Source organism: Phalacrocorax carbo, chromosome 1 (assembly GCF_963921805.1).
Source record: "Phalacrocorax carbo chromosome 1, bPhaCar2.1, whole genome shotgun sequence".
Lineage (NCBI taxonomy): Eukaryota > Metazoa > Chordata > Aves > Suliformes > Phalacrocoracidae > Phalacrocorax > Phalacrocorax carbo.
In genome coordinates, this window is record NC_087513.1 from 214,880,909 (window position 1) to 214,894,547 (window position 13,639).

General features: G+C 44.5%; 1 protein-coding gene across 1 annotated transcript in view; it reads left to right on the forward strand.

Annotated features, from left to right (window-relative positions):
- Positions 1-13,639, forward strand: part of LOC135313145 (retinal guanylyl cyclase 2-like) — a 35,770-nt gene that overhangs the window by 4,237 nt on the left and 17,894 nt on the right. The window contains exons 5-10 of the mRNA XM_064450272.1: positions 2,406-2,569; positions 2,858-3,050; positions 3,161-3,335; positions 9,588-9,686; positions 12,043-12,137; positions 13,200-13,285. Of these exons, the coding sequence (XP_064306342.1) occupies positions 2,406-2,569; positions 2,858-3,050; positions 3,161-3,335; positions 9,588-9,686; positions 12,043-12,137; positions 13,200-13,285 (812 nt within the window). The remainder of the gene's footprint in view (positions 1-2,405; positions 2,570-2,857; positions 3,051-3,160; positions 3,336-9,587; positions 9,687-12,042; positions 12,138-13,199; positions 13,286-13,639) is intronic.

Consider the following 13,639-nt stretch of genomic DNA (forward strand, 5'->3'; position numbering starts at 1 on the left):
CAATAGCCATAATTTTTACCTTTCCATTCTATGAAACTGTGATAAATTTACACCCATGTGACTCCACTGTTGAGTCTAAGGTAGCTTCTGAAGCCACAGATTATTGCAGTGGTCCAGAGGCTCAGATTCAGATCATGAGGAAAAAGCACAACTCAGTGAGCTGAGGATGGGAGGTGGCAGGACACATACATGCCCATGTGTAAAGGTGGATTTAAGGCCGGTGATACATAGCAGCTTGTAAATGTTGCTAATGCCCTGAAATTTGCCGCTCTCAAATAAAAACACTGCAAGTTACCTTAAAGATTAGAGAATCCCAGAATCCCAGGTTGGAAGGGATCTCAGGGATGACCTAGTCCAACCTTTCTAGGAAGAGCAGAGTCTAAACAAGATGGCCCAGGACCCTGTCCAGACGACTCTTGAAGGTGTCCAACGTGGCCGAGTCAACCCCTTCCCTGGGGAGATTATTCCAATGGTGACTGTCCTCACTGTGAAAAATCTCCCTCTCGTGTCCAGTTGGAATCTCCCCAAGAGCAACTTGTGTCCATCCCCCTTGTCGTCTCCATGGGACTCCGTGTAAAAAGGGAGTCTCCATCTTCTTTGTAGCTGCCCCTTAAGTCCTGGTACGTGGGGATGAGATCCCCTCTGAGCCTCCTTTTCTCAAGGCTGAGCAAACCCAGCTCTCCCAGCCTGTCCTCATATGGCAGCTTCCCAGTCCTCTGATCATCCTGGTGGCCCTTCTCTGGACCTCTTCCAGCCTGGCCACACCCTTTTTGTACAGTGGGGACCAGAACCGTACACAGTGCTCCAGGTGTGGCCTGACAAGCGCTGAGTAGAGCGGGATGATGACTTCTTTATCTCTGCTGGTGATGCCCTTTTTGATGCAACCCAGCATCCTGTTGCCCTTCTTGGCCATGATTAGTCGTTGGATAAACGACGGTGCAAATTTGCAGCATGATAGGACTCCATAACAACTCACTGTTGCATTAATAGTAGGAGTCTGAGGAGAGGCTAGGGAGAAACCCTACCGTTGAGTCACAGGGTTCAGACAGGACCCCCTTGCTTTCTAAACTCCTGCTCCAACAGGAGTCTAGGTGTGGCTAAGTCCAGTCTTAGTCTCAGACTTGGTCAACGACTTATTCTCTAAGGGTTGTAGAAGTAACCACCCATGCGAGTATTTGTTGTTAGTAACTAATTTGGCAGATGCCCCGGCCAGTCGCGTTCAATAAGAACGATCACGGCTAGATTAACAAATAGTGTAATTTATTAAAGCAACAGATACACAGGTTCTTTGGATTACTGGTGATAAGGTTGCTGGTTACAAGGCACAAATCAATACCAAATATATGAGTACACTGCTAGGCTACAAGTGTGTTAAGCAAATATGAAGTGACTCTAATGCACTGGAATTTTAAAGTGAAGGTTTCTAAGTTTTCCTGGGGAACACTTGGTATAACCAAGTGCTCAAATCTTACCCAAAGGCATCCCAGTGGGGGGGAAGAGAGGTTAACCCCTCAACTGGTCCCAGAAGTCAGAGTGGTACACAGTGGTATCTTCCCCAACACCCTTTTTCTCTTCACACATTTTATACTATTTTTCATCTTTCAGGTGGAGCTTGAGTGATTCTAGTCATACATGCCTTTATTAGGATTGGTGTAAAATTTCCTTGCTTCACTTTTAAAGGTGTAGACTAGAAGAAATTCAAAGCGCGTGCCCGGTGAGGGGTGATCACACCTTAGAGGCGGGTAGCTTTTGGGATGGAGGTGTGCTTTGCTATTATAATGATATTATAATGAGCAAAGTTCACCAAAAGGACAGCATTTTGTCAAAAGTATGATGGACTGTTGACCCAGGGTAGCAAATATGCAGCGTACCAGCTCCACGGTACCTCGAGTTCCCATTTATCACGGAGCCTGGCCGCGATGCCTCCACACCGCTCCAGCCTCCGCACACCTCCTCCTAGAGTCGGTACGCCAAGTACTTCTGGCATTGCCGACATCTAAGTTTACTAGGGAACTTCTGTGGAATGAGTTCCTCACATATCAGCTGCACTTTGCCCTGACAGCTTCTTCCATGCTGTACCTGTTCTGAAAACACAGGTTCAATTTCTAAGTCACCTCCAGCAATTATTCCACACTCACATACTTGTCATCTCATGGAAGGTGGTGTTTCACTTAACCCGCACTGAACGGTCATAGAGAAGCAACATGCTCCTGGGCAGCTTCCATAGCTATCGATGCAAATTCACCCTCTAATTTGCCTTTTTCCTTTATTGTTGAACACTTCCCACTGATCAAGCCAGTTTTAGCATTGTCCCTTTAAAATAAGTGTTTTTGTTGCTTTCCAAACTTAGAGTGCTACAATGATGTAATGAGATGGAGAAATAACTCTGCAGTTTGATTTTCCAGTTCAAAACCATCAACAAAGGGAAAAAGACCAATATCATTGACTCAATGCTCAGGATGCTTGAGCAGTATTCAAGCAACCTGGAAGATTTAATCAGGGAGCGGACCGAAGAGCTAGAGATTGAAAAGCAGAAGACTGAAAAACTACTGTCACAAATGCTCCCCCCGTAAGTACCGGTACTTTAGGCAGTAGAAAAAGCCCCCATAGCTAGACTGGGCAAAAAAGCTCCCTAGAAGCGTGCAAGATTGCAGAGTTGACCTCCAATTTTGGCAAACACCTTCCAGTCAAAGTAAAAAGCTTCAGTCAATGCTTGTTACAGCCATATAGAACCTCCTATTTAGCGTCAGATCTTCTGAGCGCAGTAGAACAAGAGTGTCTGAGCTCTTGTGTGTGTACTACAAAAGGGTTTGTCCATCTTGGCACATTGTTATCTTTACTGGCGTTGTTATTTCAGATCAGTGGCAGAAGCCCTCAAGACTGGTGGCACTGTGGAGCCAGAGTACTTTGACCAGGTGACAATCTACTTCAGTGACATCGTGGGCTTCACGACCATTTCAGCCCTCAGTGAACCCATTGAAGTAGTTGACCTTCTGAATGACCTTTACACGTTGTTTGATGCTGTTCTTGGAAACCATGATGTTTACAAGGTGAGGAGTACCTTGGGCATGAGGATCAAACTCTTTTAGTTTTATTCTACACCTCTTTTCCATCTTTGTCAATTTATTTACATATTTTTTCATGTAATGGTATTTGCTAGGTGGAGACAATTGGTGATGCCTACATGGTTGCCTCAGGGCTCCCAAAACGGAATGGAAACAAGCACGCGGCTGAGATAGCCAACATGTCCCTGGACATCCTCAGCTCAGTGGGAACATTCAGAATGAGGCACATGCCAGACATCCCCCTCAGGATACGAATCGGGCTGCACACAGGTAGGCAGTGACACTCACCTGCGCCTGAACATCAAAGAACTCCTTTGTAATTGTATTTCCAGCTTGGAACGCTTTCTCCCTGCCTGCCCCAAAAAAGCACCAGTAGAAGATGCTTTAAAATCTTTAAAAACAGAAACCCCAAGGAGGAAAATGGCTTAGTGTCATTTTGGGGAGAAACTGTGTATTCTGTCGCAGTTGGGAACTACATCAGACATGTTAGTCACAAGGGTTTCGTTGCAAGGGTGGCTCTTTGATGTGCCACAGGATCTTCACTGGTGTGATATGGAGACATCCAGAGATGTCTTTGTAATGCTGTTCTGAAATGAAAAATCCCTGAAGAACAGGCATATAAAGAGAACTTACTTCAATCCCTGGGAAAGTTATGGAATGAATACTCCTGGAGGCCGTTACAAGTCAATTGAAGCACGTGACTGGGAAAAGCCAACATGGCTTCACTAAAGGCAGGTCATGCTTGAACCAGCCTGGTGGCCTTCTATGACAAAGTGACTTGCCTGGTTGGCATGGGGCAGGTGGTGGACATTGTTTACCTGGGCTTCTCCAAGGCCTTTGATAGGGTCCCCCACAATCTCCTCCTGGAGAAATTGATGCGTTATGGCCTAGACAAGTGGTCTGTGCAGTGGGTGGGGAACTGGCTGACAGGCTGCACCCGAAGGGTGGTGGTAAATAGCTCTTTCTCAAACTGGCAACCTGTCACTAGTGGAGTCCCCCAGGGATCGATATTGGGCCCAATGTTATTCAACATCTTCATAAGGGATCTGGATAACGGCATCAAGTGTAGCCTGACGAAGTTTGCTGATGACACCAAGTTGAGTGGGGAAGTAGGCACTCCAGAAGGGAGAGCTGCTCTGCAGGGAGATCTGGAGAGGCTGGAGGAGTGGGCCAGCAAGAACCTTATGAAGTTCAGCAAGGACAAGTGTAAGGTCATGCACCTGGGAAAACATAATCCGGGAGTGCAGCATAGATTGGGATGCACCTGGCTGGAGAGCAGCTCTGTGGGAAGGGACCTGGGGGTCCTGGTGGGCAGGAAGCTCAGCATGAGCCAACAGTGACTGCTGCGGCCAAGAGGCCAACAGGGTGCTGGGTTGCATCAAAAAGGGCATCGCCAGCAGAGATAAAGAAGTCACCATCCCGCTCTACTCAGCGCTTGTCAGGCCACACCTGGAGCGCTGTGTGCAGTTCTGGTCCCCGCTGTACAAACAGGATGTGGCCAGGCTGGAAGGGGTCCAGAGAAGGGCCACCAAGATGATCAGAGGACTGGGAAGCTGCCATACGAGGACAGGCTGGGAGAGCTGGGTTTGCTCAGCCTTGAGAAAAGGAGGCTCAGAGGGGATCTCATCCCCACGTACCAGTACTTAAGGGGCAGCTACAAAGAAGATGGAGACTCCCTTTTTACACGGAGTCCCATGGAGACGACAAGGGGGATGGACACAAGTTGCTCTTGGGGAGATTCCGATTGGACACGAGAGGGAGATTTTTCACAGTGAGGACAGTCACCATTGGAATAATCTCCCCAGGGAAGGGGTTGACTTGACCACGTTGGACACCTTCAAGAGCCGTCTGGACAAGGTGCTGGGCCGTCTTGTCTAGACCGCGCTCTTCCTAGAAAGGTGGCCTAGATGATCCCTGAGATCCCTTCCAACCTGTGATTCTGTGATTCTGTGAATAAGAAGTTGGGGTGATTTATTACAGGTAGGATATAACTGGAAAAATATCTGATGCAGCTATTAAGAGAAAGTTATGTTGTAAAGTAAATTATTTCTAATGTAGAAGTCATAACCTATTCAATTAACAGAAAAGTGGCTTGTTTGAAAAGAGGAAGCTCTTTTTTTTTTATACAAAGTGTGATTAAACTCCAAAACACAACAAAAAAACACAAAAAAAACCCAAAAACCCCAGTCATATAAGCAAAACTATGACCAGGAATTTAAATGGAGGAAAAGACATCTGCTGTTATCATAGAATCAATATTTTTAGAAAAGATATGAACCTTCATAATTTTATACCATAGCCAATCGTTCATAAATGTTTTCCAGTTGTTCGTCATCAGACTTCTTGTGTTTTCCTCTAAAGTACCAAGAACTGCCCGTTGCAGGAAGCCAAACAACGAATACGATTGTCCAGGAGTCTGACCCAGTATTACAGCGGGTTTTGTCCTTCTGCCTATCTGATAAAGCCCACATTTTTGCAGCTTTGGCATGCAAGTGTTTTACAGAAGTCACTGTCCCAGTCCCTGTTGTACACATTGGGAAACAAGAGCAGAGAAAAGGAATCATCTCATCCAGAATATCCCAAGAACAGAGCTGTGACTTGGGCAGAGCTAAAATCAATATTTCATATCTCCTAGACCATATAAGTTCTTCCTTTGGGGTTATCTTTGAAAACTCATCCCCCTGATGCTTGCAGTTTGGGGGTCTTAGCTGGCCCTCCACAGAAGTCTAAAGTGTTAAGGAATGATTGCAGGAGCATTGTGGGTTTTATACTCTGTCAGAAATTAGGTGAGACAATGGCCCCAGCTTGGCTTGCCCAGAGCAGGAGTCTCTGGAGAACCAGCAGCACATTTTCAACATAAAGAGGGAGGAATTTGGTGTGCAACGTCTGCTGCTGCCTGTTGACAGCAGTTCTGCAATGCATCTTTCATCCACCCGGCCAAAAATCTATCCCTAGGTGATGTGTATGGGGGGGGTAGTTACATTTTTTCTTGTTTTTATGAACTCTGGGTATCTGGACAGCGGTGCTGTTCTGAGCTGTTGTTTAGGGTGTGAGAGGAAGAGAGGGAGGAATTGGTGTTTTCTTCCTAAAGAAGCAGAAGCTAGATCATGTTTTGCACAGATCTGGCAATGTCATACTGTCATGGGACCAGCGAGAAATGCAGGCTCCAAAGCAAACCAGCTCTCTGAGCCACCGAGCTGACAGCAGAGTTTGATTAACCCTAGACCCCGTTTCTCCTGAGGAAGGAAGCATGAAGAGGGAATCACCAGCATCATGAAAGCATTGAGGAAGTCCCTAGGGAGAGGGAGGGCTTCGATAACATTTTCACTGGAGAGGGTGGAGAACAGGTGTGACCACCAGTTTTGTGGACCAACTGCTCCATGGAAACTGGTGCCAAGAAGAGCTTGTGATCTCCTCCGAAAAAGCAGTAAATGCCATGGGGGCACGGGCTGTCCATGTCCCTCCAACCCCAACGGAGAGCTGCACCTCTGGGAACCTTTGCTGGCCCATGCCCATGGTCTGCTTGTGGCAATGCATGGGTAAAGAGAAGAGGATAAGAAGACCAGTGTTTTGTCTGCAGTTTCTTCCCTGCTTTAAATGCACCCTGGAGTCTTGGCTCTCCTCTCTTGACTGCATGTCCAGAAAAACTCAGCTGACTCAGCTGTTTCCACGCCGTCCATGTCTGGGCTGGAGCTGGACAGTCAGGGAGAGCAGTGGTGAGAAGACAAGCTTTTCCATGGAGGCTGAAGAGGGTCTATTTATTGGTCAGGCTCTCTGGCAGGCAGCCCCACACTTTGATCGAGCTTATTAACCTCTGCAGCACCACTGACGGTTGTTGCAGAGTCTTTGCCAGCACGGCTCATTAACTGACCCTGCAAACCCTGGCAAAACGCCATTTCAAAACAAACCAGAGAACCTGTATAATTAAACAACTAGGCCATAACGTTCTCACCACAGGGTATCTAGTTTCCTCTGAAACTTGTTAGTGTGGGAGATTTATTGCTGGAATTTTTTTTTAACCCTTTGCCGAAGCTGTCCAGATAAGGGGGAGCACACACAGGCAGCGAAGGCAGCGAGTGAATTAACTCCTGGATGCTTTCAACATGGAAAAGTCCTTTGGGCATGCATACAATGCAGAGTTGGTTTTGAACTAATAACTTCCTGTAACAGGAGGACAGGCTTAAAAGCAATATTCTAGAAAGATAGTACCTCACCCTAAAAATCTTGCCTATCATAGGTTGTGACCTTTGCAGAAGTGATTGGATGGTTGCACTGACTGAGTAGGAAACCTAAATTCAGGCACCTATGTGGAGGTGTTTCCAGGAGGGCTAGGGAGCCTGCACTCATTTTGTCATTGGTGGAGATCTGGCGGACATGTAGGTGGACCCTGGAGAGAGGTGCAGGAGTGGAAAGGCTCTTACAGCTCACTTGACTTCATTGACTTGGTCTCCACCAACTACAGTAGGAGCTCAGCCGCCTATATTTGTGCTTCTTAAAATGGAATCAAATCCTCCTCAATGAGGGCTGTTTTTCAACAAGAATCACTTGTTTCTGTCCTTGCAACACCTATTACAGAAGGAGCTTTGATCCTTACTGAGATTTCTGAGTGCCGCTGTCATGTTTTCACCACAAGATGAAGAGAGGTGGTGCGATGTGAGTTAGTGTTTTCTCAAGGAAAGCTCTTATTGAAGTGTGAATTAAAAAGTCTCCAACAAAACCCTTTTTTAATGCATATGTCACATTATTGTGCGCACGTTAAGGACCAGTTAGGTAAGTGTTAGGTCCTTGACCCAGTAGTATCAACAGTGCCTTTACAGTTGTGCTATAGAAGTGCCTATAGACTAGACCCTGAAAAAACTTCCACTAGTGGATGTAGCTCCTCTCCTGAAGAGCTTGAATCAAATTAGCGAGTACTGACAAGGATGGGAATTAACTTAGAAGCGATTCTGAGGAGCAAAGTCTTATCCAAGGTTGTGCAGCACATTGGCAGTAAAGAAACCACATTAAATCAGGTTCTCTTGATGTCCAGAAGTCCCTGCATGCTGTGTTTGATCCAGACATGCTGTTTAAGTCCTTGTAACATTTTTGGTATGAACTATTCTTCCTCTTTTTTCTTTTTTTTTTAATCTTTAAGCAAGTGATCCTTCATCAGACAGGAGTTAAAATCTGTCTTACCTCTCAGTTTGCATCCTCTGTAAATTATAGTATAATCCTGTTACTTTGACTCTGCAGCAACAACTTTTCAGAGGTCACAGCAAGAGCGGTTCTTGCAAAGTTCCCTGTAGCTTTCAGCTATGGAGTTTCATTGTCCTTAAGATGTATCTGAAAACTATATGAAGAATCAGTTTTTGTAAATAAGAAAGCTAAAATCACCGTAAAATTACATTGTCCTAAAAGAAATAACTGATCAGTTCTAAATTAGGCTACTAGTGTTTGGGGTTTTTTTTAAAAAAAGTAACATTTTAACCTACAATTTTTATATAATTGAAAACTTTATCTATAACATCATTTCAGATACTGTTGATGATGAACTATGTTCTCATCTCTTGTAACCTTGTATGGGAAAGGATATCCTAGATGTCGGTTTTGCTAAATCTTAACACAGAAGGATCATGAAATTAAAAAGGCAGGAAGAGCCTGAAAGATATATGACGTAAATGCATCCAATGGAAAATACAGAGAGGCCTGTCTTTCCTCTGCAGGAAGGCCCACACTCCCTTATATTGCTGAAAGCACTGTGGGTTTGGTTTTTTTTTTGTTAATTTGTTTTGCAAGCCTGATATTTTAAAATGTGGGTGATGAAATTCAGCATCTCATCCTTCAGAACACAGTCCAAACATTAGCTAAGCCAAGTGCCCCAGATGACAGTTGTCTGTCCTGTTTGGCTATCACACATTTTATTGCTGTGTGTGCGCATGTTCGTGTGAATCCGGCACTCATCCCTCTCCCTGAGAACTTGGCACCAGTTCTTTGGGAGCTGCTTTGGAAAGGAGTGGATCTCGCGTAAATAATGAGAAAGAGGAAAAATAAACAGTTTTTGGCTAGACAGGCGAGCTAATGATGTCTTCCTTTCCAAGGAGGGGACACAGGGTGGTCCAGCATGCTGCCAGCATCTCTGGACTTCCCAGACTGATTTTCAGCCCTGCTTCACTGGAACACAGGGCACGTCACAGGATCTGAACTTCAGGTTTTTTAGATGGAAAAGGAGGCCTTTTTAAAATGAGATTGTGATAGTCCTTGAGCTTCCATGAACTCTGAACAAATTTCTCCCAGATGATGCTGAAATGAGGTCCTACCACACAAGACCTTTCTCAGGCATAAAACACTGATGTGCAATCTGGAGCAATGCTTAATTTTTGGTTGCTTGTAGCAAGCAGCAAGACCAATGAGATCTTTAAAAAAACCTTCTCCTATATTCCCAAGTGAGTTTTGAATATCAGAGGAGAAGATGAGATTTCTTTGTTGGTGAGCCCCTTGATTTCTGCAGTACCATCTGAGTTATACAGATGACATGTCTTTCAGGGCCTTGTGTGGCAGGTGTGGTGGGGCTTACCATGCCACGGTACTGCCTCTTCGGAGACACAGTGAACACGGCGTCGCGAATGGAGTCCACAGGCCTGCGTGAGTATTTGGGACAGTCCCCAGGGTGGGTGGTTGAACAAACTTCTCGAAAGAGATGAAGAAACGTGAATCTTTCCTTATAAGCATTGCAACTGAGTCAACTCTGAAGAAAGGGCAAGTCAGATGGAAAAATTCAAAGCAGCCTGAAGGGGAGGGCATCAGCTTTGCTATCGTAGGTCAGCCGTTAGGGCTCTGCCTTCCAGCTGCAGTCCTCTGATTTGGATCCCAAAACCCAAAATCAACATGAATATTGCCCTAGATTTCTCCTACATGGGTTGGATCCTGCTTTCGGTCAGTGCTGAGAACCCTGAATTCAGAGCTGTTCTTGCACAGTATCATAATGCACTTACCTGGCATGGCCAGTACAAGGCAAGGGTTGAAGCACATGTGGGCACTACTTCCATCGTGCTGGAGAGAGAGGAAAGCAGAACACATGCAACCATGTCGTGCAACATGAAGGGCATCATTTGTGATGGCGTCATTTATCAGCAATAACAACTCCGTGCACAAGCGTTGGCAAGTCCTAACGAAATCCTTTAGCTTCCCTTCCAATTTGGGTTTTCTTGATGGGTTGATGTTCATGCTATTTTTCCCTCAAGGTCATACCTTTGTTTTCCTGAGGCCTCCAGTTATAAAAGCCCAGTCTACATGCACAGAGCCAATCGCTGCAGCAGATAAGATGGTACCATCTCGCAGCAGTTTCTTATTGTCCCATGGCTGGAGACGTCTAGACATGTAAAAAGAGCTGATGGGGAAGAAACATTTGCTTGCCTTTCAGTTCTATGTGTACACGGACCTGCTGTTTGGTGCTGTCCTTGGCTAAGGCACGGATGTGCAAACCATGGTGGTTGAACTGTGGATGACACAGTGGACATCTAGGGACAGCAGTGTCAGAGCCCTGGGCGTGCGTTGAATTGGCTTTTGGTGTTCAGGCTGTCAGTACAAGTTGGTTTGCAAAAGCAACATCTCATATATATTAGTCCTTGATCTGTGATCTCCCTTTTGATATTTTCAACAGCTCTAGGAGATTACCTATTATGGCTAGTTTACAAGCTATGTGAAGCCTGTGATATTTAATATTAAAATCTTGAGGTCTTGCCAGGCTAGAAATATGTTGCAGTATATATGCCACATTAGAACTTTTTCACTCTTTTACACAATCCTCATATTTCTAGCTCCAGTGATTTTGATTAGACTAATTAAGACTAAAAATTAGGCTAATCATTAATTAAGGAAAGTTACCTTTCTTGTGATTATGGCTGGCTTACTTTAAGAGGCTCACATTGCATTTGGAAAGCAGTGGAAAGGAGGAAATACTTTAATAGATTTCTAAGGAGTAGAGAGATATTTCAAGAATCTCAAGGTTTATACCTTTGGATGTGCAAAGTCCCACTGAGACTGGAGACAGCAGGAGCACTGCAGATAAAAATGTAACATTATACATTAATATAGATGTATATCGATACACAGTAGTAGGAAGATTGTAGGTTAGTGTCTCAGGAAATGTAGCTCAAGGCTGTGTGGTCTTCCTCTGCTCATTTGAACTGATGTTCTTCTTTCTGATTATACTGCAAAAAAAATGTAATTGGTTCATCCCCCATCCTTCAAGGGGGAAGGGAATGTGACTGACACATCTGAAATAAAAGCTCAACAAAAACAATAACAAAAAAACCTATTTTGGGGGCAAACGTTTTAGAAACATTCCCTGGCTTGTTCACACCAGCAGAACAACAACAAATTTCAAGGAGTTCCAGCAAAGGCTGTAAAGCAAACTGGGGCAGATGGGAATTTAATAAAGTCCTCCAGCTTTGCCCTTTTTGTTTGTACAGTGTTAATGGCAGCTCTGGACGGAATCAATTACTGAAAAACCCAGATGGATCTAGATGCACAGCCACATTTTTGTTATATCCCCTTGCAAACTCCATCTCTCTGCTCTTCATCCCAGCTTTCAAAGGATGTTGGGTGTCTGGAGCAGGACAGATGGTTATTTTTCTTTTCTTTCTTTCTGCCTAGTTACACTGTGGCAATAGATAGAGATGGCATTTTTGATTCCAGCTGACAATGTTGTTGAAAAACCTCTTACCATCTTTATTAAGAGCTGGACTTCTCTACTTTGCATGTTTGCCATCCTTCTCCAGGAAGTCCTTAGTGTAGATCTTTCACCCTGTGCTTCTTACAGCCCTACCTGGATGGATCCATCCATCTGCATCAAACCCTACATGGGGGAGCATCACACAGCTACACCAGCTACACGCCTGCGAGCTTTAGAGCATTTTTCCTTGCCAGTATGAAGCAGTGGGGAATTCACAGCGTGTGTCCAGTATAGTGATCCAGCTGTTTTGATTTCCATTCCCAGCTTACAGAATTCATGTCAGCCAAAGTACAGTGGATACGCTTCGGATTCTAAATGAAGGCTATGAAATCGTACCTAGGGGAAAAACAGAACTGAAGGTAAGGATGGTCAGGGCTGTGTGAAATGCTTCACAGGGGAATCTTCTTGCTTAAGAAGTTTTCACAGTAAGCTCTTGTTTGGCCTTCATCCACCACTCTTCTGCTGAATCCTTCCCAAATTGTCCATATCAGTTGTTTCAGTAAAAAAGGTAATTATTGAAGGACCATGGTATTGACCAATCAGCTGTATGTGCTGGATCTAATTATTTATTTAGGACTCTATTCAGTCCACCTGTGACAGAAGCTGCTGCTTTTCACAATGTCCAAACAAGACAGCACTAAATAATTCAAAACATCACTTCTCCCCTTATATAGTCAATAGGCAGAAGCAGGAGCTTTGCTTGCCTTAAACACCCACAGTAAGAGGTCTGAATAAAGCCTCAGGTCCTTCAACAGTCTTTCATGACAAGTGGAATCATCTCACCCAGGTTCATATGTCTGCAAGTGGAGATCTGAGGTAATTATACCAGGTTTAGTCAATGGGAAGAAACCTTTACATAGTTAGTAGAGATGAATTGTCACTTTAGGAAAATATTAACCTGACTTACTTTCAGGGTTCAGTTTAAGTGAAGATTAATGTCACCCTAGAAATGTCTGTTTTCCCTCACTCCTCCAGTCAAGGGTGATTGACTGTGATGTAGATGCCTACAGTTCATCAGATGCATCTCACCTTAAAAGCTAAATCATCAGTGGTGGGAGATGAAATTATTCTGATACTCAGCCCAGCAGCAGTTGTAAAATCTCTCAGTTAATGATGTTATTAGTGCTGCCAGATAAGATGGTTGGAGATCCTGTAGTTTCCCATTTATGTTAAGCTGTGTGGTTTCAATGACCCAGATCAATGAGGGTCATTTGTAGATGACAGTTTGAACAAGGCCTCCTCTTTTAGGATAGTGAAATTCAAATCATCCCTGAACCACCATGAAGGAGAGCCCAAGACTTCCAGCCATACTTTATCTCTGGATATATATGAAGCTCTCAGAAACCCAGTGAGGAAATTACGTTTTGAGCAGAGTGTGGTCAGAAAGCCGCTCATTATCTGGATTTTTATTTTTATTTTAGGGTAAAGGAGTAGAAGACACATATTGGCTAGTTGGGAAAAAAGGCTTTCTGAAGCCCTTACCTAAACCTCCTGAAATAAAGCCAGGGTAAGTGTGACTTCATCACTGTTCAATACATTCACTAAGAGCTGTCTTTCCATGTTATCTATTTGCAAACTCTACATCATTTTCCTTAGGTGACTTACATTTTCAGGCATAGTATTGGGACTCAGAGTGATGCAGTTTCTTCAACTCCTCTCTTTAATCACAGTTCCCAAGAAGTGGCTTGAAAACTTGCTGCTTCCCCTGTAGTCCCTTGGAGGCTGAGCACCAGGGAGTTCATCCCTCAATCTCCTTCCTACTCTGTGTGCGTATGGGAGACACACAGGGACACTTTCAGGTCTCTGCTGTCATCTGTGAATGGGTGACACTCAGATTTTTCTCTTCTTCCATCAAACTCCT